This window comes from Octodon degus, unplaced genomic scaffold, assembly GCF_000260255.1.
Source record: "Octodon degus isolate 3935 unplaced genomic scaffold, OctDeg1.0 scaffold00106, whole genome shotgun sequence".
In the NCBI taxonomy this organism is placed as follows: domain Eukaryota; kingdom Metazoa; phylum Chordata; class Mammalia; order Rodentia; family Octodontidae; genus Octodon; species Octodon degus.
In genome coordinates, this window is record NW_004524682.1 from 7747001 (window position 1) to 7774239 (window position 27239).

At 37.3% G+C, this 27239-nt stretch overlaps 1 protein-coding gene across 2 annotated transcripts in view; it reads right to left on the reverse strand.

Moving 5' to 3' along the window:
* Positions 1-631: 631 nt before the first annotated feature.
* CUNH21orf91 (chromosome unknown C21orf91 homolog) overlaps positions 632-27239 on the reverse strand; it is a 44129-nt gene continuing 17521 nt past the window's right edge. For both annotated transcript variants that reach the window (XM_023724122.1, XM_004639095.2), the window contains exons 3-5: positions 5903-6436; positions 4877-4939; positions 632-3900 (exon numbers count right to left, since the gene is read on the reverse strand). In XM_023724122.1, the coding sequence (XP_023579890.1) occupies positions 3752-3900; positions 4877-4939; positions 5903-6436 (746 nt within the window). In that variant the 3' untranslated portion in view covers positions 632-3751. The remainder of the gene's footprint in view (positions 3901-4876; positions 4940-5902; positions 6437-27239) is intronic.

Sequence of the window (27239 nt, forward strand, 5' to 3'; positions counted from 1 at the left end):
CTTAAGTATTTAAAAATACTCAACTGTCTTACTTTAGTATAAACAGTATCTCTCAGTAAGTGAACTGGTAAAAGTCAGAAAAAAATACTGTAAGCCTTTAATACTGTCTGATTTAAAAATTTTCATGGACCTACTTTGTGGTTACTAACTGGAACCGCTTAAGAAAGCTACACAAATAATTTAATCTTCAAAATTCCTATTTAAATTTAAACATATACATTTTGCATGGCATTTTATGATATTAATAATGAAAGATTTCCTCTAAAATGAAACAAAATAAGAGGTAAACACTAAACACAAATTTAAAAAGTTTAAAAAACTAGCTAAAACTATAAGCCTCAAAAATGTCACCAAGGTAAACAAGCTATAAACTTAAAAAACAAGAAAGTACTTTAGACCTAGAAGAACTCTGTAGCTGAAGTTTTCGATGGCAGAGGCTATGGCTGAACCTAAGGACAGGATGGAGCCAGCGCAGGGCACAGAGCCGTCCCGGCACTCTGGAACGCTGGAGCATGACCACTGCCAAGTTAACCAAGCCTGGGCAATTAGGGACCTAGGGATACCTGCTTGAAAAATAAAATAAAATACGATAAATTTAAAAAATATATATAAAAGGGCTGGAGATACAGCTCTGTGTAAAGATATCTATTGAGATAACCAAACTCCCCCCCAAAACAACACAAAAACCCAGAATATACTTGATTTCTGAAACCACTCACAAACAAGAATTTGTCTTTTTAAATTACAAGCCCTAACTGTATATAAAAATGGGCACTTTTTGGTGACTTGAGCATACGTGTACTTTGAAAAATAAGAAGGTCTCTTTTCTCCAACATTCTTGAAAAGAAACCACACAATGGGATAAAAAAACATTCAACTGCCTGAATCATCTTTATTGGTATCTCAAGTGCACGACTTTTTCAAAGGACCAACTTAGATATTAATACTGGAATCAAAGAATAGGATGATAAACTTATAGTAAACATAAATAACTTAAAACCACTGTCCAATTTACTTAGTTTTTGTGGTTCTGGGAATCAAACCCAGGGCCTTAAATTTGCTAGGCACATTAAAACTTTGATTTTTAAAAATATCATATGATTAAAACTCAATTTTCATTCTCACTTTTTAAAATTTAACTCACTGAGTTATTAAGTCTGATCTAAAAAACGTGTCTTACGTCATCGCCCTCTATCCCGTGCAGTCTGAACATGTCAGCCAGGCCTGAGCAGCAATCTGTCTCCCACCATTTGCGCCACACATAATTTTTTTCCCTACATCTCCTCAAAATGTACTAAGAACTATACAGAAGAATTGCCAACTATGGAAACTAATACTTAAGTTCTCTCAAGTTAGAATTCATCTCTGTCCCTGATCTTATTTTTGCATATATAATAACTGCATATTTGATCAAGAAAGCATAGAAATATCTAAGTTTACCAAATATTTGGCTAAACTGTTGTGCAAAATACTTCAGTATTTTTTTTTTTCTTCTAGAAATTCATCTGAGTAAATACTAATGTGAGTACCAGCACCACAAGATAGTTTTTAGGAGGACTTTTCTTTTGAAACCAAGATTATTTGAAATTAGCTAAATGGAATAAATCACATCCCCCTAGTAAAACCTTACTACATGGACTACTCAATTATTCCAAACTCAGTAGTAAAACTATGTGTTCACCAGAAAAATCTTCAAGAGATTAGCAGACACTTTCTTTGGATAACACTGTTGTATTAGGACTAGATCCTATGGCTCTTATTTTGGAAATATGCTACCATTGATAACAAATGCAATGCATCCCCAACTTTTATGACTATCCCTAAGTTATCTAAACAAGCCCAATGTGTGCGCCAACCCTGGCTGCTAAGTCTAATGTATTATACCAAGAGAGTAAAGTCAATTTGAAAATATAACCATAAGTACCACACACTGAAACACTTACTGGCATAATCAGGACACGTCTTTCTTCAAATTTATATCTGAATATTTTTATATTGCACATATTCAATTTAAAGCTAATCAAACTAAGGCAAATGCATCCATCTCCACTTTCAGAATTTTAAATTCATTTTAGATGACTCAAAAACTGAGAGATTAAAAGCATCTATCAAAAGCTTCCTCTAAAAGGCTTGACAATTAAGTCATTTTTCAAAGAAAAACAAAACAAGTAAATGGGATATCAGTTAATGCCCTCAGGCCAACTTATTACATCTTAGCATTACAAAAAGTTGCTTTCAACTGCACATTTCTTTGCCTACTGTAGTACTGTATGTGCTCAAAAATGAACATCTGATCCAAGCTAGGACAGTCTATCAAATTGAATGCAGAAGTCATTCATCTCTTTATGAGAAAAGTTGTCCAGTTTATGAGCTTTTCTGTAGATTCTCTGAACAAAAGATCTACCTCACAAATATTTTGGGCAATTTTTTGGGTACCAGGAATTTGAACTCAGGACCTTGCACCTGCCAGGCAAGTCCTGTGCCACCGAACTATATCCCAGCCCTCTTACAAATGCATTTTAAGCACCAGTTGAAAACAATTTAGTACCAATTTTTAATTTTGTATTGATTATAGCTCTTGGTATAATGCAATTAAAAATATCTAGCTGCTTAAGTCTATTAAGAAACATTCAGAATCTTAATAGGTCACTTATCCTTTTAAACATGGCCTTATTTTGTTGAATTAGGAGTTTTGTTTTTCTTTTGTCAAGCAATTTTCTCTTTCCCTGTAAAGTTTAGAAAAATACCTTACAATGTTTTTAAGACTTTCAATGATGTTGAAAACAGAATTTGGACAGCTGAAAGATTTTTGAAACTTTATCCTAAAGTGGCAAAAAGAGTAATTTTTTTTTTCAAAAATACAAAATTTTCTTTTTGGGGGGAGGGGGTAACAGACACTTGAAAGTAAGGTTTGACTTACTCTGTCCAAATTCTAACACATGAAAGTAATAATAAAATAAGTGAAGTGGAAGAGGCTATCATATTTATGGAGATAAACTGACATATAAAAATTATTACTCTTTAACTCAGAAATACTTTTGTTAAAAAACAATAATGTATTTAGTTGAATACTTGCTTTAAAAATTATTAGTTTCTCTTTCATAAAGTTTTAGAGATTAAACAACCCAGGTAGACAGACCTCTATTCAAAATACATTTATCTTTGTAACATAAAAGTCGTAAAACATTCTATTACGAAAATAAAATGCAGTGAGCTGAAACATGGGTGGACATACTCATATATGAAAATGTAAATACTCAGAGCCACGCAAATACATTTATAAAGAGAATGAAAAAGTACCTAAAATAGCATTTTTACATACAAAATTTTATATTAAAATATTGCTCATAATAAATATGAGGTGATACTATGAATTCCATTTCTCTCTTAAAAACTGTCCTTAGTATTTCAGACTATTAGGAGTTTGTTTAACGACTGATTTGACAGGAGAATTACATAGAAACGTTTCTTTAAAAATCATACTATAACAGAACAAGTAGTCTTATGTGGTAAAAGTTAGGGAGGGACATTTAGCAATTATGGGGAAGAGGTTCCCAAAATTAAGTCAAATGATTAACCCTCTAAGGCTAGAGTATAATGATCTGCTTTATTGGATGTTAAATACAGCCTTATGCTTCGTAAGGGTTATGACCTTAAAATAATGGACCACATCTTGCTTCACTCTTGGAAGTGTGCACGCTCGGCAGACCTGTATGGGGAACATAGTATATCAGGTTCATGTACATTCCGTTCAGTTGTTCGCTCCTGTTCGTCCCACTTGCAGGCACGGTAACTTGGAACAGTTCCTGAGAAGCTGTTCAATGGCAATGTGACGGACATGGAGCTGTGATTTCAAAGAATCTTTCTCTTGCACTTGATGTGTTAACTCTTCAAAAATTTCTGTAAAATTTAAAAAGCATTTTATTTTTAATACAAGAAAGCTGATCCTATGATTTATATTTTAAGTAAATATGAGTATTCCTGCTTAAATGAATGTATTGCATGAATTTTAGCACCTATTTGATATCAAGCAGCAGTTTTCTCAAGGCCTATCTGTTAACCCCTCAAAACCTTCGTGTTTCACAAAGCTCACTGGAGGATGGTGCCTCTCTTCTCCAGCAGGGGAAAGCAATGATTATGGACACACAGCACAAATCTTCCTTACTACTAAAATGGGGCCATTTTTCATTGAGAATCTGGAAGTAGGTTTATTCAGTATTCAATATGACTTACAAATAAGAAATGCCTATTATTATCTAGGTCTGGATACGCTTTTAAGAAGCTGGGAAATCAAATTACCTGGATTTTCAAACGCTTGTTTCTATTACCACATTCTTCAGGCATGACTTTCAGTTTCATTTTGTATACAAAACTGAAGTTGGTGAACACTTTATAGTTACTCAAGGATTTAGACTGTAATAAGTATGTGCTAAAGTATAAACTGCTATTGCTATTACTGTTGTTATGATCCCGGGCTCATGTACAGACTCTCTCCTCATATAGTGGTCTCCCTCCTTTTCTATGTTTATAGTTAAAAACAAGAAGGACAAAATAAGCCAGGACAAATACTGCCTGCCCTAAAGACCTGCCCTAAAGAAGGGAGCTCATCTCCACACTGTCCTGCAAAAAAGTGCATAGCAGAACGTAAGAAGTAGGGAACAATCCTAGTCTCCATTTTCACTTAGGGAAGGAAGGAAGACATTTCTACTGCAATTCATAAAGAGGCTATTCTCTTAATTCTTTTTGCTTTGGGAACTAAGAGGATAAATTACACAATTTACAAGTGTGAATGCTGCTGAAGCCTGTGATGTCCTATCACAGATTTTCTGTATCAAAATGTGTACATGTTAAGAAATACTCAAGACTGATTCATTACCCTGGATTTGCTGTCGAAGCTTCGTATTCAGTTGTTTTACCTCATCATGCGTCATTGAATTCACTGAAACATGAAAATACATACATCGTTACCACAGCTTCTGGGAGAATCAGCTGCCTGATGCAATGCCCTCCTGAAACAAACTGCAGCTGTCTGCCAACACAGGAGGCAGCATCTCAGGACTCACTCAGTAACTCTCCCAGTGTGGGTTTTCACATCCTGACACATTCTACCCCGCCTCCTGTAAGAAACATACTTTACATGACTACCAGTCACACCAACTTTAACCTCAAACAAAACTTTCATCAAAGAATAGTAGCGTATTTGATGGTTCCTGATCACTATCCATCAAGCGGATTTTGACTAAGCATTACATATTTCATGACCTGCAGTTGGAAAACACGAAGTAACCTGAGATAACACATGAACAATCAAGCAGGTGTAGGAAAGATATTTAAGGTCCCTTCTGGGTCTAAAATAATTTGATTTAAAGTCAATTACAATTACGTGACTTTCTGTAAATTTTTACAGAGGCAGATACAGACAAAATGAACCACTTTTCAAAAACTGTAAGTAAATGTACACATTACCATTTACCCTTCTGTAAAGTGTCTGATTTTTGCTTAGCACCCCTAGTCAGTTAGTTCTGTAGGGGTTATCAATGCAATGACAAATATTAGTCAGTAGTTGATGCTGAATTTCTAAACTACCTGACTCTTAACTGCCAATTCGATAGTGACTCCATTCACTTCAGGTCACTTAAAACAGAACAAGTGACAGGAGCGCTGCACCTCAATTTGCAGGGCACACTGCAGAGCACTCCAAAGAATAGCTGCCTTTAAGACCTCTCTTGTTTTTGCGAAGGAGAATCTATCATTTAAATACTGTATTTAACAAATCTGATCCTACATCTAAACTCTTGATGTATTACACATATTAGAAATGTAAAAATTGCTGCATCACCCAAGAAACCAAAGTAAAAGCGTTTACTTTTATAAATGTTACCCTGCTTCCCGTTTTACTTACATTCCTCTCTGCTGTAGTGCAGAGTCGGCGTCCGGACGCTGGTTTCTGGACAGAAGGTGGCCTCTTCTTTCGGTGCCTTGCTGTGACTATGAGGCCACAAGACACTGTCATGGCGTAACGCGGCACCTGGCCCTTGTAACACAGCAAGCCCAAAGTCTGTGTTTTCTCTCTGCTCCAAAATCCCTTGGCTACAGTTGGAGATGGCACTAGCGCTTCCATCTATCCATCTTGCAGAATATTTTGGTACTTGAGAGTCAAACTGTGGAAGCAATTTCTTATCTGGATTATGCCTGAAATTAAACAGGTGATTCTGGGGGCCTTTAGAACACTCAGAATCTGAGTCCAGATCTTTATTTTGTGCATACTGTACAATCCAGTTTATCTTCTTACTCAAAATGGTTTTAACTCCTTCGTAAGTACTTTTGGAAAGCTTGGCTCGAGGACAATCTTGGTTTGCAATTAAATGATATTTCTCAAAACAATCTTTATGACCCCTTAGTGATTTGGTGTGCAAAAGATTAGACTTTGGTACTCCTATGGGAAAAAATACAGAAAGGATTAAAATTTTATATTCTTTTCTCAGTTACTCTAAGAATATATAAATCTTGATTAAATACAAGTTCTGATAGTCCTTGAGAGAAAAATACTAAACAATGATGACATAATAATCTTAAAAGCTGGCCTAATCATTTGTGCTTTTATTTAACTATAAGTATAGTAATATTCTTAGAGATGGCAAAGAATTTCTGAAGGTAACTGTCTAACTAGGTCAAGTTTCCAGTGGCATTTTAATACTTAAATGGAAAAATCTTAAACCTCTATTAGACAGAAGCGTACACCTTCAAAACCAGGTAGAGTAACATAAAAAGGGAAATTCACAAGACTTGTTTATTAAAATAAAAACAGCAGTTTTATATACTTTTTAAAAATTTTTTTGGCAGAACTGTGGACTGAACTCAGGCCCTTGCGCTTGCCAGGAAAGTGCTTATTCTACTGAGCCATCTCCCTGGCCCCCAGTTTTATATACTTTAGATCATAAATAAAATGTTACAAGTTATACCCTAAGTAAGATACAGTTCCATTTTACTGTTTCTAATGTTTCTTCTCTGACAAACACACATGCAGCACAGAGAACTTAATCCTGCTTACTTACTAACTTTAAAAAATTTATTAAAGAGCTTCCCTAGTCTCCGAAAACTCTGTTAGGTCTTGCTACTGACAGATAGCTAGCTAATTTATACCTGAAAACACAGGTAATTTCACTCTCTGTCTCTGTAGCAATGATTTAGCTGTACATTAATATAGTAAATTATGTTTCTCATTTAGTCTGCATGAAAGAAAATTCTTCATATTAAAAAATTCTATGTTAAACTTCAGAAAGCAGTTTTTGCTGTTAAAAGTAAACACTGCTCTCTGTAATAAAATTTAGAACTTGTTTTCAGATATTTTTCAAATGGGAAGAGGAATAAGAGATAGATGAGGGAGGGAAGGAAAAAGGGAAAATGTATTTAAAAAAAGAAACAAAAAAAAATGGAAATACAGCTTTCTCAAATGGGAAGGGGCTCATGAGCTGGAGGGGCCAGGGAGCGATGGGGAAACAAGAGGCAGAAAGGAATGAAGACGTGGTAAGCTCATGTACAGACTCCCCATATAAATGTAGTCACCATGTACTGCAACGTGCTAGTAAAAACACCCCTGAGCTTTGCTTCAATGACAGGTCAGTAGAATGTCATTCAAAGTGAAGGATTTTTTTTTTTTTATCCAATGTTGCTTTTTACTGATTCATCTAATTTTTCTTTCCCCATAAATGATTTTGTTTAACCTTTTCTTAAAACTCATTACTTAATCTGTGAAAGGAACAGCAAATCACAGAACTACCATAATGCACTTATTGTGAAAATACATAAATTGCAAAATAAATTTCAAATTATTTAAGACATTGTGGAGAACAATGTTCTTTATAAAAACCTAGTAAGTATCAAGCACAAGAAGAGTTATGAATGCAAGTTTTGTGTAGCTTTCTACTGGACATTTCCACGTAGCTGTCACAACAGGCTCCTCAAACACACTGGCTAAACGAAGCACCTCAGCCTCACCTCACAAGCCCCGACTTCTACTGAATCTGGTACCACCAACCACCTACGGAAGAGACCTGAGAACCTGCGTGTCTATTTTTCTTTAAAAATGAGGTCTAGGTCTTGTTATGTAGTTAAGGCTGAGCTTAATAAAGTCACTACTTATTCCAGGGCGGCCTCAAACTCAGGGCAATTCTCTTGCCCCAGCTTCCTGAGTGCTGGGACTACAGGTGTGCTCCACGATGCCCTGGGTGTCCTTAAAGGATCTTAAAGTTCCTCTATGGCCGAATCGCAGATGTTTGGCTGTCCACATATAGGTTTTTTCCCCTCATAAAATCAAGGAAGTATATTATATTGTAAATCCTTCTGCTTTGTTCAGTTACAACTCCCACTGCAAATCTGATCATTACCATCTCCTAACTAGTTCTTTCTTCCTCAGGAAAGCCTTTTCTAACCAATACATCTGGGTTAGTTTATCAAACTAGATTTTATAATGGACTCTTTTATTAGCTTTTATTTCTTGCTAGGTTGAGTTCCTTGAAAGAAGGGACCAGTGCTGTCTTACTCATATGCCTCAATGCCATGGTGTCTGTCACAAGAAGGTACTCAAGTAGTTAAATAGATAAGGAAACCTGCAGTATATTTAAAATAAGCTCCAATAAACCTTCTTACTGCTTGCTTGTGATCTACTGCAATGTACTGTTTGCCCATCCTACCAAGAGAACCATGCCATGCAGTTCGGAGAGGACGCTTGGAGAATAACAGCATCTTTCAGTGAAGTTACTATTTTATTTAATCTAACTAATTTCTAAGGAAATTAGTCTAACATGACTGGTGATAATACAGAAATGGCATTCCTGTGGCATGGTTCACTGTCAATAAAATCATAAACCTCTACTTCAGTATATATTTTTAAATAGAAATGTACACATAATAAGTATGTAGAGGGCTGTCATATACAAACTATACCTCCATTTCAGAGCTATACCTCTTCTTTTACTGTCAATTATATGGAATATTTAAAATTTGACTTAATTTTAAATTCAATTTGAAAATGCTTTATAAAAGATTTAAAAATCTCATGCAGTAGCATAGAAAATAAAATCTTAAAATACATTAACTAGTTCATATAAGTGAACAAATTCATTTTTAATCTAGAAAAGAATGTGAGTACCTCATTTAATTTATAACTAATATACAGGTCACTTTATAAACTCTAATGATGCCCCCCTACTTTATCATTTCAAATTAATACAGGAAAAACAACCATTGCTATTATGAGAATCAGGGAATTTCCCAAATGGCTTTTCAATTTTAACTGCATTTATAAGTGTAAATAGTTCTGAGCAAAAATTTGTTTCCAAGTGTCTTTTGAAAGGGATTGAAGGTAAATATAATTACATGATAAACTGATATTTTTGAGGGCTGCAACTTTTAAGAGATTTCAAGACCAGTTCAAAGACTTCCCTATAATATCTTTGCTCATAAAAAATTTAAGGGCCAGTGTAACATCCTAATTTTAATGAAAACTTCCTTAAAACATGGTTCGAAGATGGCCTCACCCGTTTTTCTATGATGAGGGCATTATTAAGAGAACTAAAACCTTAACTGGCAACCATTATTGTAATTTTTTAAAAATAATTTCTTTTGGATAGTGGATATTTTAGAAATATCTATATTTCTGTATAAACTGGGATATTTCAAAATTTAAGCTGTTCCTATTTAACAATGCCTCTTTAAAAAAAATCTTGCAGTTTTACTACACATCATTCTTAAAACATTTCCTAAACCTTCCCACTATGTATAAATGTGGTGATTAGTGTTAAACCCAGGAAGCTCTTACCCATGCTAAACACGTGCTCTATCACTGAGCTATAACCCCAGCCCCACCACACTTCTATTCTCTCAGATGAATTGTTTTATGAAAGCGTGGTTAGATAAACAGAAGAGCAAAAGCTACTCACATGAAATCTTTTATTTCTAGTTGGCTACTGGTGCTACCCATTTAAAACTGTGGTTATTTTTACCTTATATTTAATCTGCCTATTATAGTATGTTTTTTCCCTAACAAAGATGGTATTCCAAACGGTGAAAAAAAAAAAGACATGAAAAACAGAAAATTTACAGCCAGGAGTGGTAGTGCACACTGATAATCCCAGTGCTTGAGACAGGCAGGAGGACTGTTGTGAATTGAGGCCACGTGAGCCACCTAGTGAGAGCTTGTCTCAAAAAACAAAACAGACAAATAACACTTTTACCGCATATTCCATTATCTTCTGCTTTTACCTCTAACCTCTGGAAAGAGGATCTTGCCTGTGATTTCATAAAGTAAGCTATCATTTCCTTCCGGGTCATCAGCTGGTAATGTCAAACAGGTCTGCTATACTGATACAGCACAGTTTTATACTTCATATATTCTAGAACCACATCATCTGACTAGCTCATCCACATGTTTAGTTGTCAACTAGATGTTTCAATTTGATTACCTATTCCTATTTCCAGTCAAAGTCAAATACTTGACATCCCATAGATGCAGCAAATAGACAATTAGCAGTTGAATATAAAGTTATAATACACACACTTGGCAGCCCTGGCGGGTCACTGTGCATCATGACCACACACTAACACAGATCTGAAGTGCTGGAATATAGATACTAGGTGTCTCACTGGTGCTTTGACACCCAACTTAACTAGATTACTAGCTGTGCATTTGATCAGCAAGCGTGGCCAAAATTCATGAAAAGCTATCACCATCTTATGTAATGCTAATTCCTGACAGTCAGTGGGAAGTGCCCTGGTTGTCTATCCTGTCCTACAAGTAAAGATGGGAAGACAAGGATGGATAGGTGAATACCTACTTCCTTCCTAAACCTACACTGCATAAGTTTCTGCTCCTCAGAAATTTCATCATTTGCTCCTTGCGCATGTCCCGAGCACAGGAGTGCCCCTTCATTTCCCCTTATGCACTCAGCTAACTCAAGGGCCACTTAAACAGCTGAACGGAGTGTGCAAGGTTCAAGCACCCACCGTATTGTTTAAAAGTAAAAGGTAACTGCTTATGTTTGCACTGGTAGTAGATGGAGTTACTGGCAGCCACACTGAGCCAGCACAGATGGGTTCTCCAACTTCACTCTCCACACTTGCGAATCACTGCCCTAAAGAAAGACACGTATGCGGGCGGTCTTTCGAGGGCAGATTTCTGCTCGGGGATATTTATACCATGTTCACTTTTGTGTGTGCTAAAGGAAGTAATGAGCAGTTAATAAAGTCAGCCAAATCCAGTAAGTTAATTATACGGGCTAACTGCAGTGAGGTAACAGTTCAGAGAGAAGCTACCAAAAAATAAACCTCCACCTCAAATAACCAAGAAAACAAACTAGAACAGATCTCTGTATTGGTAAGATAAATAAATTGCAAATGATTTAGCAAAAAAATAAAACAAAAAGCTTCTCTCAGTGAATTCTTTTTCATTTTGACAGTTGGAAAGTTTTGGAGGTACACCTACATAACAACTGTTTATTACTAAAAGGGTATAAAAATAAAAAACTACACCCAATTCTACTTCCAATTTAGGTACCTATTTTTTTAACCAAAATGTACAATAGAATATTTTGTGACAATGGACGTATTTCTCTATCTGTGCTAGCCAATATGTTGCCACCAAGCCACAAGTGGCTACTGAATATATTAAAAGTGGCTAATGGATCTAGAGCTTTAACTTTTTTTATGTATTATTTTATTTTATTCAAATAATTGTACTGAAAAACAAATAGCAATGACTGTTTCAAAACCGATTACTAGCACACTTTCAATAATTAATACATTGCATATTGTTGTCTTACTGGTTATTCACTGTACAAGATGAAGACATGATATCCTGCCCAAAAACACTATTAGAACAAATCTTTCCATTCATTAAGAGAAAACAGCTGTATATCTATCCTATTTTGAATATACAGATACAAAATGGTCGTTCATTTGTATCTTCTTTTTTTGTTTAGTTTTGTCAGAGAAGGGTATTCCATTGTCATTTAAATGTTGTAGGTGCAGTGAATTCAGCAAAAGATTCCAATAAAGTCCAGTAGTCCATAATAATAGTCAGTTTTCTGTAAGACTGGCAATGTCTGAAGTTGTTAACTTGAGCCTTTTACAGCTCAGCAAATTAATATGGCTTTACTTTTTATAACTCGTTTTTATACTTTTCTGCTGGATGGTTAAGACCAAGATAAAGCAAGACCTATATAACAAGAAATGTAACTTTTGTATCTGATAAGGTCAGTCAAATCCCCTCAGAATTTATCCTATTACCCTGTACCACAATTTGCAGATCCTTTGTCAGTGTCAGCCATGTGGATGAATCATGGCTATTGCTTGACCAATTTGCTCTCTGTGAAAGCCTGAATGTTTTCTCTCCATGTGATTCTCCTTAGGCATACTATATAATCGATCGCTTTCCTCTGTGGCTCTATAATCTCCTTGATCAGAAAATTTGGGACACAACTGAGTTACATGATGTTAAGAGTACAGATTCTCCTATGTCCTGAGTCTTCACTGACCTTTGAAGGGCCAAAATCTTTGCTGTCCTTACAGCCCTTCTTTTTCTCTCATTTTTGGTCAGCAAACTTAGGTTGTTAACCCTTCATAATAGAAGCTTATTATTATTACCCTACAACATAGGCATTTGATCTGAATCTCACTGTCTGAATAACAAACATCTTAGATATAACATGGAACAGGTATTTTCCATCAAGTATCGATATGTTAAACTTCAAGTCCTTACAGAATATGAAGAAAAAAATAAAAAAAGGAATAAACAGTTATATACTTTTACACAGAAATTTAGAAATCTAACCACATACAGCGTTTTAGCAGGACTATTCTTTGACATTTTTTCTTGTCTTTTCATTTATTACTTTTTAAACCAAACATTTACTTGAGAGACAGTATGGCAGTAAGTGGTATGTCATGACAAGCAGTATGTATTTAGAAGACCAGAATGACAGGCATTCCAAGCATGAACCTACCATTACACATACCTATCTTCAGTGCAGTTGCTTAGTTCACAGGTATCAGCATACATAATTAGTCAGGGTGAAATCCTACCAATTAACTGCTTGTTTCAAAAACCTGCTGAAGATCCTCAGAATAATTGCCTTACCCATCTTGTGCAAATAAATGTATGGATTTGCTCCTGTCATGTTTCCTAGCTTTTCTCCTTGCCCTCTCCTCGTTGTCTAATCCTCAAGTTCTCGTTTTCCTTTTAACTGTTATACTTTTCTATCTGTATTTCTTCTTTTGAGTTCTTACACTAAGGAGACAATATGATACTTACACATGTGAGTCTGGTTTATTTTACTTATGAGTATATCTTCAAGTGGTATCCACTTAAATATAAATCTTCGAGTTTATTATTCTTTATAGCTGAGTAATACTCCATTGTATAAAAATACCACATCTTTTTCATCCATTCCTCAGGTGACGGGCATCTTGGTTGTTTCCAAGATTTAGCTGTCACAAATTGTGCCGCTATAAACATAGGTACCTAGAGTCTTAATTTTAATTAATGTAAATAACTACATTGTGGCTAAACTACTGAATTGAACACAGCAGTTTGTCTCAAAATAATTAAGAAGAAAAAAGGGAGGGCTGGTCAGATAGCTTAGCGGACTAAAGCACCTGCTTAAGGCAGAACGCAACAGCTGGGGTTTGATCTGGAGTGTGCTGAGATGGAGACTAGGCGTGGTGGCATGCACTGTAATCCCAGCTTTTGGGAGGCTGAATACAGATGGATCACTATGAGTCTAATCTATGTGTTGAGACCCTGTAGACCCCACAGACCCTGTACTAAATATACACACATACACACCCACCAAAAAAAAAAAAAAAAAGAGAGAAAAGAGAAAGGCACCAGGGATCAGCTAGAAGTCTGAAGCCCCTGCTTAGCCAAGCACATAGACTGTAGTTTTATCCCCGGCATCACATGCTGCACCAGCCCCACCTTCAGGGCTGGCTAAGCCCATCACACACACACACACACACACACACACACACACACACACACACACACAGAAAATTAAGGAAAGAAAAAGACCATCACCTTTTCTTTCCAAGACTTTACTAACAGATAAACATGTGATACTAAGCTCATAGTAGCCCAGAATATAAAAAGCTAAACTTATTTTTTATACATTAAAACATATCAAATTTGGCCTATAATATTTAAGTGGCCTAATTAAAGTTGCACCATAAAGTATTTTAAGACAATCATCCAACTAACCCAAGTAATATGCTGTGTGTTCTATTTTTCATTATTTAGCTTTAATTAAATTTACTGACATTTATTCTAAAATATTTTGTGCGTATTCTTCATAACAGATTCCTAAGAAGCTGCTCAAATTAAGTATAACATGAGTCAGCTTTAAATATCCACTACATTTGTCAAATGGGATATACTAACTTACAGGGGGAAAAAAAGCATTATTTTTTAATAGCAAACAAGTTTAAATAGATAAAAGTCACTGAAGCAAAGCATGGCCTAAAAAATGCCTTCATAAAAATAACCAGATGAACTGAGGACAAAACCGTTACAATAAAGTAAATTTACTAATGGAAGCAAGAAATGTGGTAACTGCGTGAACTCTTTGCCTTTCACTTCCTGAGTTACACGCCCAGTGAAACTTCTAAGAAACTGGTTTTCTTTTAAAGAAAAACAAAATGAAGAGCTGACCCCAAACTATTTATACTGTTTTTCACAACTCAATTTCTTCATATTTATTGAATCATTTATCCTAAATCCTACTTAGGTATTCTTTGTTTTATAACAACACTTAATACATAAATATACCAGCTATAAAATTTAAGGCTTTTATAAATCAATGACTATATAGCTATGAGTAAAAATTTAAAAGAAGCAATACCCTTACTGATTAATTGTCCTGCAAAACGTGAAAACAAATAAACCACAGTTTATTTAGGTCAGTGCAAACTACATGAAAGTAATTATTCAGCAAAATATATTCATTCCTTTAAGTATTTCTTTTATTGCTCTTATGTACAAAGGCAAGGACAACAGTATATAGATTTATACCTAGGAATCTGAATTGTATCTTACATTGGGATTAATATTCTTAAATACTATGATAGGTCATAACTTCATCATAGTACCTCTAGAGCAGAACTTTGATCTAAATAAGGTTATTAGAGAACTAAGGTATGATAATTTTCCAGAATATAAGCTTTTTTAAGTGATAAATCACATTATTATTTCAGTAATAGAAGACATTAAAAGAATGTAAATTAAGCCACGCTTTTGACATTTTGCTATTCAAAGTAGAACATAATAGGAACTTAATCAGACTAATGAAGATCTGTCAGAACATTTTTTCGTCCTTATAAACCCCAAATAAATAGTCATTAGTGGGATACTAGTTCAGTTATGGCCCAGAAGGATACAACCTTAAAAAAAGTTAACAGATATGTTTTTACATTATCATATAAAAAGATGTTTCTGAGCTATCTCCCCAGCCCCTCTCCTCCCCTTCTCCTTCTCCTCCTCCTCCTCTCTCTCTCTCTCTCTCTCTCTCTCTCTCTCTCTCTCACTCTCTTTCTTTCTTTCTTTCTTTCTTTCTTTCTTTCTTTCTTTCTTTCTTTCTTTCATGCAGGGTTTTGCTAAGCAGCTTGGACTCAGAGTGATCCTCTTGTCTCAGCCTCCCCAGCACTGGGACTACACGTATGCATCACCATACCCAGCTGCAGTGGCCAGCTCAGCTCAGGGCCAGCACAGCATGCAGTACTGGGGAACAAAACTGGGTCCGTGTGTTTGCCAGGAAGGCACTTGGACCACTGAGCTATCTCCTTAACCCACATTTCATTTTTGAATATAATTTACTCCCTCCCTTTGTACTATTGTGAAAAATTTAGAAAACAAAACATCAAAAATAGCAAAAGATTTAATAGTTGGGAGTATAAATCTCTATATTCTTTTTCTACATTTTATTTTGCTTTCTGTGTTCTATATTCTTTTTTGCTTTCTATATTTTGATTGTCTTTTTAATAGATACTTTAATTTTTCAATGAAAAAAGAAATCTACTTTGGGAAAAATAAAATCTTTAATATTTTTAACTAGAAAAACTTTAAAACATCACAAAAATGCCTATGAAGAGGTACATTTTGGTTTGAAGGAAAACGGTTCTTAATTGTAAGACAAACTAGGTTTGAGGTATTGAACTATGTGTTCCAATGATGTAAGTAAAGCAGAACATCACACAACTTGAAAGAGTAACAGACGTACATTCCTAAAACATCCTATATTACTTTATTGTGACTTCCTTTGATTAACAATGTATCTCGCAAAGAAAAGTAACTTTCAAATAAAAGCAGCTCCCTTTTGTCAAAATAGTTGAATAGTAAAGTTTCATCCAGCAAACATTGTGGGAGTTCCAAAGACTGCAAGGAAAACAGAGGAAAAGTTGTTTTGTGAACAAAATCATTACTGCTGGATTAAAGAAAAACAAAAACATAAAAGGCATTCACTGGGCTGCTGCTAAGGGAGAGAAATGATAGAAGCTCAAGCAGAAAAACCACTAAAAACTACAAGAAGGTCACTGTAGCAATTCAAGCTTCCTCGATGTCCATAATACAATAAATTATTTTGTTAAAGGAGACACTATTCAAAATATATACCAATGAAAGCACTTCTTTCAGAAATAGTCCATCATTTCAGATAAGATAAAAACAAGCCTTTCTATATTTCGATTTAATAGTAATATTTTTCATTATGTATTTACCTACTACTTATATAGGATTTCCATATTTATCTTTCCTCATTTTTACAAGAGTCCTATATATACAATGTTATTTGTCAATTTCTCTCATTTAATACAGATAATCTAAGGAAAAGTAGTTGCAGAGGGGAGAAAGTAAATGGTTTTAGGGCAGAGTAAGCTACGTAACCAAAGTGATGGCGTGTGTGTGTGTGTGTGTGTGTGTGTGTGTAAATGGCTTGTAGAATACATCCAGAGGGGCCTACAAGATCAAGGTGACCAGTTAAGGTACTAGGTCATGAAATACCTTATGGGCCAGTGAGAAAGCTCAGCGGTCTAAAGCACCTGGTTGGGCAAGCTTAGGCAAGCACAGGGACCTCTGCTCGATCCCCAGCACCACAGGCCGTGCTGGTCGGAGTCCAGGTGTAGTGGCACATGCCTGTAATCTCAGTGCTGGGGAGGCTGAAAGCCGGAGAATCACCATGAGTCTCAGCTGTGTAGTGAGACCCTGTAACAACCAAATACATTAAAAAATAATAAAGAAGAAAAGAAATATCTTATATGCCATATCAAGCCACCAGTTTAACCTAAAAAAAGTGGCAAGGCATCAGTGAAGAATACTAAAATCAATAGCATGAGTGGTACTTTAAAGATATTTTGGGTGGTACTGAGGAAGAAGACTGTCTTGGTTACTTTTTTCTCACCACTGGGACAAATACCTCAAAACCAAAATTAAGAAAGAAAGGTTTATTTAGCTCACAGTTTGAGTCTATATATGGCTGACTCCAAGGCAGAGTGGCACACGGTAGTGCCCCAAAACAGCAAAACAGTAAGAACAAAAAGGGAGGAGCAGCGGCAGCACAGGTATAGAGCAAGTCTCTCTACCATGCTTTTAATTTTTTTGTTTATTTATTTTCTGTATTTTAGGGAAAGGTCTTCAGGGTGTTCAGGGTCTCACTACTAGATCGGACTCGTAGTGATCCGCCTGTTTACAGCCTCCCAAGAGCTAGGATTACAGGCATGCACCACCACACCCGGTTTCAACTGCCATCTCAGCGGGCCTGAGGGGTGGGGCTGGAACAGCACGCCCAGGCAATGAACTCCTGGCCCCTGAGCCTGCTTGCTGGAGCTTTAATCCGCTGAGCTATCTGGTCAGCCCTTCTGCCGTCCTTATATTGTACTCAGGCTCTCCACCCCAGTGCTGGTGTAGCACTCACACCCATAATCCCAACATTGGATCATGAATTAATCACAACCTCTAGAATCTGGCCCAATGACTATATGAGGCTTTGGGGGGACAACTGGACACAAACAATGACAAAGACCTACAAGTGTGCAGTAGGTATGGAGGGGAGAGCATTAAGGTTGTGAAAGCAATCAGGTAGTTCTTTAGATAATTCAGGTAACAAGGAATAATACCCTAGATTAAGGAGCACCAGAAAGAGTAAGAGCTGGAGAATGGGCTAGAAAACATCTGCAGGACTCAGACACAGATTGCATAAAAACAGTGGGAGTGAAAGTGAGAGGTGGCAACCCAAGTGCTAGCCCACACCACAAGTTGCTTTTGCAAATTGGAAAACCTTTCTCTGCTATAGTCTATAGTATGAAAAGCAGAACTCACACTAAATTTCAGAACTAAGCCATCAGGACACCTAAACAACTCTACATGTTAACTCCTGGCCCATAAATCACCATATATATAAACACCCTATTTTTGTCTTTGTGATATGGAGAACTGAGCTCAGAGAGCCCAGAGTACATACCCACCCCTTTGTACATTCAAGATACGGTCTTAGTAAGCTGCCCAAGTTGGCCGAGAATTTCCAATCTTCCCACCTCATTATCCTGAGGAGCTGAGATCATAAGTGTACGTCAACCTGGTAGAGTACAATGAGATTCTTAAAATGCCATTTTGAAAATTCAATTTTAGACCTTTAATGAGTCAAACGCCTCTGGAAGATTAGATCTAGTTTCAGATGAGCTAATAAAGAAATATAAAATGCAAATATATATGGAAGTAAGGAGATATATTCAGTACAAGAAATAAATTCAAGACATTTAAGCAATATCTACATGGAAAAGTTCAGCAGGAGGTTGGATATGAAAGTATAATGTTTAGAAGAGAGACTTGGACTGACTATACAAGTTTGTGGGGTTCTAGCAAACCCTACTAAGCTTGTGGAAGTGTACGACCTCAGTATGAGAAATCAGATATAGATGAATTAGAGTGATCAACTTACAGTGGATAGTGAACCTCAGGCAACAGCTGAAAATTGGGGAGAAAAAAGTGGTCAAAGCTATTTTATCACAAAGCCCTGGAGTGAAACGTATTTCAAGAAATGAAAATGTGTAATATCAGAATTTAAAAACTCCAAGAACATACAATCTATATGCTGAGGTTTAAGAGGTATGGAATACCCATCTCTGACAAAACTAAACAAAAAAAAGGGGATACAAATGAAGGACCATTTTGTACCTGTATACACAAAATAGTTAAGATAGATGTACAGCTACTTTCTCTTAATTCAACGAGAAGAAAGACTTGTACTGATAGTGTTTGGACAGGATATCATGTCTGCATCTTGTACTACAAATAACCACTATGAAGACAACAATATGCAATGTTTATTACTGAAACTATCCTACTAATCGGTTTTGAAAGTGTCCCATTGCTATTTGTTTCTCAAAAGAATAATAAAAAAAAAGATCAGCAGCAGTGAGCAACAAGTGACAAGAAAGGACCCTCTTCTGTCCTTTATATCTTATTCATGTGACCTCGCCTTAGGGCGGGTAGCACTTACACCCAGGTTGGCGCATCCTTAATCCTATGCACAACTATGCCAAACCAATCAGTGGACTAATTTAGTAATCTCACACCATCACACACTCTAGATTCAGCTACTTTTGAGACAGCTCAATTTATGATCACAGGAGGCTTTTTGGGGGGGGTCTTTTAGACACAGGTGATAACACTTGTGAAAGCAAAAAGGCCTGGCGAATTGTAAGAGATAGAAGAGTAAGGTGGGAGGAGAGAAAACTTTGAATGCTACTTTTTCTTCAGTTTTTTTCTTGTTGGTAAAGATTACCCTACTATACAGAATTAGTACATGTTTGTAATATTTCTATTCTTTCTTCCCTCTTTCCTGCCACCCCATTTTTAATTTTCTAGCATCAGATTTATTATTTATAGGAACTTAGAAAGCTAATTATCATACATACAGATTGAAAATCAGACTAGTAGGCCAAAGAATGAGAAAGAAAATTGTACTGAAGTACATTTTTAGGTACTGTCTATTGGATTACAACACCTTTATTTTCTGTCTTTTTTCCTATTACTAATCTTTTCCTTCATAATATATATATATATATATATATATGCAAAACCATGCATTATTTATGCTTGTGTATCGGAGTTACTTAACATTATGGTCAAGGTGCATCCAGTTTCTTACAAATGGCTCATTTGTCCTTCATGGCATAGTAATGCTCTACCATATCAAAATAACCACAACTTCTGCTGATGGACTTTGCTGTTTCAAAATTTACCTGTTTTGAATTGTGCTGCTACAAATACGAGCATGCATCCATTACTATGGTATAATGTCTAACTTTTTTGGCAAATGTACTTTTTATATATCAGACAGTTGAGTTTTCCTTCTTGAACCATTCTGCCAGTGTTTTCTCATGGGGGAACTGAGACCATTCCTATGGAGAGCTAAGACTCAGAGGCACTGACTTACTCATGTCATTGTGTTTTCTGGTGGCTGATTCCTTCAATGTTTCCCCTTTTGCTAAGTTGTTCACCCTGCCAGGTACATTCATTCTTTTTGACTAATTGACATTGCCGGCTTCACTGTCTCTTTCTATAATACTTTTTTTTTTCTTCTAGAATATTCTTGAGAATTATTTGTAATGCTGGTATGGTACTCATGAATTTTTGAGTTACTCCTTTCATGGAAATACCTTACTTCTCCATCAATTTAAATGGAAATTTTTAAGGATACGTTAAGTAGGGGTTGGAAGTTATCTTTTAGGGTTTCAAACACTTCACTCCAGTCCCTCTTGGTCTATAAGATTTATATAGATAAGCCCGCTGTGCTTCTAGTGAGTTTATTTTTTTATGTGATTTGCTGCTTTTCTCTACCAGCTTTTTAGATTTTGTCCAAGATGGATCTCTAGAATTCTAACTCAACATGGCATGGAGAGAATCCGTTGGGGTCATGGCTATTTGAGATTTTATATGCGTCACTTATCTGTTTCTTTCTTTTCTTATACTTGGCAAGTTTTCTGCTATTATTTCTGTGAACAGGTTTTTTATACCATTTGTGTTGCCTTCTGATTTCTCACTTATTCCAATTATTCTTAGCTCAGTCTTCTTTGCATCATCTAGCACTTGTTTGGTCCATTTTTCATTTTTTCTTGCTGCTTTTAAGGTGGTGTTGAGTAGCCAGCCCTGGAAGAAATCATTGGCTTCTAGTTATAAGATTCTATCCTTGCATGGCCGATCCTGCTGCCCATATTTTCAGTATGATTTTCAACCTCCAGTATTTCTAACGAAAATCTTTCCATGGACCTAACTCTAAGAATGAGAGGAAAATGGTATGAAGGATCTTACTGGTCAGTAGAAGGATGTCTACAGAATTGGCTAAGGTAGGAGAAAAAACTGGCATGAAGCAGAAGACAGAAGAAAAAAACAATTATATAGAAAGTAAAAATAAGAAAAGTAATGGAGAGGAAAAATTTAAAAGGGAAAATGAGAGAAAATTAAAAAAAAAAAAAAGAAGAAAAAGATTAAAAGCAAGGGTAAAGATCAAAGGAAGATTCCTTAAGCCTCAGGAAACTGGCAACTAAGACAGGGAAGAAAGTAAGAAAGCAAAAACAAGAACAAATCAATACACTCAAAAATCACAAAAACATTAAAAAGATATATAACCTTACAACAACTAAAAAAAGAAAGAAAAAAAACCTCTTCAATTTCTAGCCTGTGGTTATCTTCTGGAAATGTACAGTTTTTGTGGCAGTTTTCAAGTCAAGAAGTGTCCTTGTTCTCTCTGGCAGCCAGAGGGACAGCCCATATTCCATGTTGGATAAGCACCAGGAAGCTGGCAGTAGGACTGGTGCATGGTTCCTACTGGGTTCTAGAGCTTTCAAATACACAGAAAATCAGACTGGACGTGGCCTCTGGCTCCCTGGCCATGGATGTCTCCCATGGTTTCCCTCAGCAGTCACTTGGAAGTTTACAGTGGCAGCCATGAGATGAAGCCTGTGCCTGGCTGAGTCCCATGCTCAAGTGGCCCCTCACTACAATGGCTTCTGACCAAATACTCTCTCCAGGAAATGGCAGACAGCTGGAATGAGTCACTCACCAGCTACCGTAGCACAACATCCATTGCTCTACTCCACTGGTGGGTGCATTTCTGACTGAGGACCTCTACAGTTGCCTGTTTCCACTGTGTCTTTGTAGATTTAATCTTCCTTTCTCACAAGCCACCAATCATGAGCTGGGGACGAAGTACAGATGGCCCCTTCCTTCCTCTGCACTGTGGTCTGTCTTACCAGTTCTCCAATTTTCCCATCACTTTCCTCCTCTTTTCCTTCCCCAAGTTGTTATTTTCCAATGTCTGGATTGTGAATCCTAGGCTGATTTGTTGCTGCTGACTGCTGTACCATCTTTCTGTGGCCTTGGTGTCTCTCAGTATCCTTTCTACATGGCTCCCAGCAAGAAGTCACAGGTGGTGGGCTAGCCAGCTGGGGGATGCTCAGCAATATGCTCAGGATTTGCACTTTGGCACCATGACAAGCACTTTCAATACAGATTAAAGGGGGAAAGGAAGGATTTTCCCCTAGGAGAGATGAGCACTGTTGCAACTACCCTTTTGGCCAATCTTGTAAATTACACAGAAGATTCTGGCAGAGCATTATTTACTTAGATTATAACCAACAGGGGATTATATTGTGGGTCATCAGACATGAGGATTTTTGGATATTACACAGAATGTGTATCAGTATTCCACAGAATATTTACCAAAACTATGGAGACAAGTTTAAAAGTTAACCATCTTTTAGGACTCAAACCTTGTTCTTTGCCTGAGTACTCACATTTGTATAGTTCATTTCTAATTTTGCCTAAAAGTTACTTCCCTTTCCCCTATATTTCATAATTATTTCTTTGGAAGAAGTAATTAAAACAGTTGGGCTTTTCATAAGCAAACTCTACTTAGAACTTCTGACGTTAAGCAGTTTTGAACTAGGTAAACAACCTACTTCATTTTTCTTATTTACCAAATTGGAATAATACAGCACCTGTGTTCCACAGTTGTATTCAAAATTAAATGAACTAATGCAATTAAAGTGAACAATAATACTCTTCTCCCTGCTCTTCCTCTCTCCTCCCTGCAATTTCTTTCCTTCCCTTGGTCTCTTCCCACTGCTCTTACCTTCCCCTCTGCTGTCTTCTAACACTTTGCCTATTCTCTCCTCTCTCTACTCTTTCTTCTCTACCCTCTCAGATGTTCTCTCTCAATTCTCTCCTTTCCTCTCTCCATTCACTCTTTCCTTTCTTTCTTCCCCTGAATCTCTTCTCTTTTCAACTCCCTCCTCTTTAGGGTCCTTATTCTCACCTCTGTCTTCTCACACCTCTTGCCTGTCTCTATTCTGTTTCTCAGCTCTCCTCTCTCCTCGTTCTTCCTTCTCTCCTCCTTCCACTCTCTCCCATCGCTAATGCCCTCTCTCACCTCTCTGTACTGTCTCCTCTCCTCTCTCTTCCTTGTCTTTCTTCTCTCTGCTCCACCTTCTCTCTCAAGGGGCCAGAACCACCCAGCTAATCCAGGAGCAGAACATCTCGCCAGAGGGGCACAGCAGATTTACTTCCATGGTCTGCAGCGGGAAGAAGCTGAGGACAGCAGCCAGATCCAAGCCAGAGACATCGGGTCAAGTTCAAACTGCACAGATCCACACCCAGTAAGCTGAGACACTTTGCTAGACCCAGATCTATGACAGCATACTCCCTCTTTATCTCTTGACACAGAGAGCGGGCAAAAGGTAACCAGAGTGAACTATTGTACCTGGAAGACCCCAGGTACATCAAGGGGATATGATCAGACAGAACTTAGGGGAACTAACTTAAATACAAATTCCCAATTTAATATCTGCCTACCTTTACAGACATAATGCTTGCTCTTACTGCCCAAGATATGAAACCATTAGATATAAAAGCCAGTTAACTGCTCAGTATCACTACCCATCATTAGTGTTCCTAATTGTAGTTCTGTAAATACTAAACTATAACTGTCTTAACCATATGATCTCTCTTGGCTAAGAATTTCAGTAGGTGCTAACAGTATAACTGCACCAAAGCTCTACACCAAAGGTCAGAGGAAGTCCTACACAAAATGACAAAGAGAAGGAATGAAATGCAATCTTAGACCCAGAGTCCACCCAGAACAAATATAGAAACACTAGCACAGAAGAAAGTGGGTATCACATAGCTAAAATCTCTGAAATAATAGCATCTGAAGTAAAGAAACAACTGCAGAAAGGTATAGAGTATCACAACAGAAATAACCTCTGAAATAAAAAAATAACTCTCTCCATTAATAGTGTCTGAAGTAAAGAAAAAAACCCAAAATGTATAGAGGAAATCAGACCAGAAATAATCTCTGAAGTAAAAAAAAAAGGGTAACTACAATGAAAGAATAACTGCTTCTAAAGACACTGATAAAAAATTAGAGGAGAATAGAAAAACGATGGAATCCTTGAGTGAGCAATATAGGAAAGAAACAGATCACATGAAGCACAGTCAAAGAGATACAGAAGAACTTAAAATCTCAATCACAACATAACAAAACCATTTGAATGACAGTGAAGAGTTTCCGATCTTCACAACACCATCGCAGCTAGTGAAAAGGTAAATGATCTCCTAAAACAACTAGGATTCAGGAAAAAAAAAATTCATCATCTACAAGATGATACAAAGATGAACAACGTGAGAATATAGGCATCAATGAGAAAAAAGTAGTGACTACAAATCATATAAAAAGAATTTCGGCCGAAGCAATAGCAAACAACTTCCCAAATAGGAATAAATCAAACATTCACTTAACCAAAGCATATAGAACTCTAAATAACATCAACCTATTTTTTTTTAATCAATGTCTTCTTTAGAAGCAGTTATAAATTCTTTTACTGCAGTGTTTTTTTCAGATTGGGTTTTCTCCCTATGTTTCTGTAGTTGTTTACTTAAGATGCTGTGAGTTGAGAATTTTTTTTTATTTCAAAAAGAATTCCGCTCTGAGTTCCTCTATAACTGTCCGCTGTTGCTTATTTACTATTGATGCTATTAATTCGTACATTTGAGCTGAGCTAGTAGAAAAGAATTCCACTATGAGTTCCTCTATGACTTTCTGCTGTTGATTATTTACTATCGACGCTACTAATTCATACATTTGAGCTGAGCTAGTGTCCTCTGCACTTGTTCTGGGTGGGCACTGGGTTTCCGCCATATGTTTCTGCATTTGATTCTTTACTGAAGATGTTATTAATTCAGGGATTTCTTTTTTCATATCCTGAGTTTCTCTATACGTTTCTGCAGCTGTTTCTTTATTTCAGAAGCCGTTGATTCATTGCTTTCAGCTGTGTGATTCCCAATTTGTTCTGTGTTACTGTCCTCTGCACTTGTTATGGGTGGGCTTGGGTTCTGAGATTGCACTGTGCTCCTTCTTGTTGTCATTTTGGTTAGCACTGTCTTCTGATCTTTGTTGTAGATCTCTGTTGCAGTTATAGCCTTAGCACCTACTGAAGTTCAGATGTAGATCTACAAACTTTGGGTTTATCCAGCTGTGCCTGGCTTGGGTCTGGGTGCTGTGCTCAGCTCCTTCCTGTTGCTGCCCTTGGGGGTGAACCTGTTGCGCCCCTCTGGCAAGATGTTCTGCTCCTGGAGTAGCTGGGTGGTTCTGTCCCCTACTCTCTCTGCAGGGATTGCAGCTGAAGGGTTTCACCCCAGGCCTGAATGGCAGGCCTGAGCTGAGTCTGGAGGGGACAAGGTGGAGTAGGGGGGAGAGGTAACTCTCCCACACACTCACCGGGCCTGGACTAGGACTGGATCTGGGGGTTCCCAGAACATGACAGAAATTCCTACTCTGTGGGTGGGGTGAGGGTTACTACAGAGTGATGGGAGGTGTCCCAAGAGGGTGAAAGAGGGTGTCACCCACACTGCGCCTGGGCTGGGACCAGTAGGTCCTGCCGGCACAGGGTAGCCGGAAGCTCTCCCACACACTCACCGGGCCTTAGAACTGGGTCTGGGGGTTCCCGGAATGTGGCAGAAATTCCTACTCGGTAGGCGGGGTAGGGAAGGTAATGTGGAGTGGTTTGGGGTGTCTCGAGGGGTTAGAAGAGGGTCTCACCCATGCTGCACCTGGACTGGGACCAGTAGGTCTCACCGGGGCAGGGTAGCCAGAAGCTCTCCCACACACTCACCGGGCCTGGGCTAGGACTGGGTTTGGGGATTCCCGGAACGCAGAGAAATTCCTACTCGGCGGTCAGGGAAGGGAAGATGCTGTGAGTGGTAGGGGGCGTCCCAAGCGGGTGGAAGTGGCTCTCACCCATGCTGCGCCTGGTCTGGAACCAGTAGGTCCCGCCGGCACAGGGTAGCCGGAAGCTCTCCCACCAACCTGACTAAAAACAAACCCAGACATATAATAGTCAAAAAAATATGGGCAGAAGTAATAGGGGAAAACTTCCCAAATATGAGGAAACAATCTGACATTAAGGTAACCGAAGCATACAGAATACCAAATAACCTTAACCCAATGAAAAACACACCGAGACATATAATAGTCAAGATCCCAGAAATTCAGCACAAGAATAATCTACTGAAAGCCACTAGAGAAAAGAAGCAGATCACATTCAAAAGAAAACCCATCAGAATTACGGCAGACTTCTCTTCACAAACCATGAAGGCAAGAAGAACAAGGAGCAGAGTACTTCAAGTCCTCTATGAAAACAAATTCCAGCCCAGACTACTTATTATAACCTGCAAAAATCTCTTTCATGTTTGATGGGGAAGTGAAATACTTTCATGAAAAAGAACTAAAGAATTTCAGGATGACAAAGCCAACACTACACAGACTACTAAAAGATATTCTAGAGAGGGACCAAAATGACCAGAACTTCAGGAATGAGAATGGAAAGAACCCACCAAATAGAGCAAACAAACGTAAGAGAAAAAGGGGTAACCAACAGTAGGTAAATAACATGTCAATCCTAAATCAATACATCTCAATTGTAACCATCAAGATAAATGAACTGAACTCACCAATTAAAAGACAGATTGGCACAGTAGATCAGGAAACAAAATACAACAATATGCAGTATACAAGAAACACACTAAACTCATAAATTCACAGGCTGAAAGTCAAAAGATGGAACACAATACTACACAGCACTTCAGAAAAAAATAGGGAAGCAATCCTGTTCGCAGACAGTCTAAACTTCAAACCAAG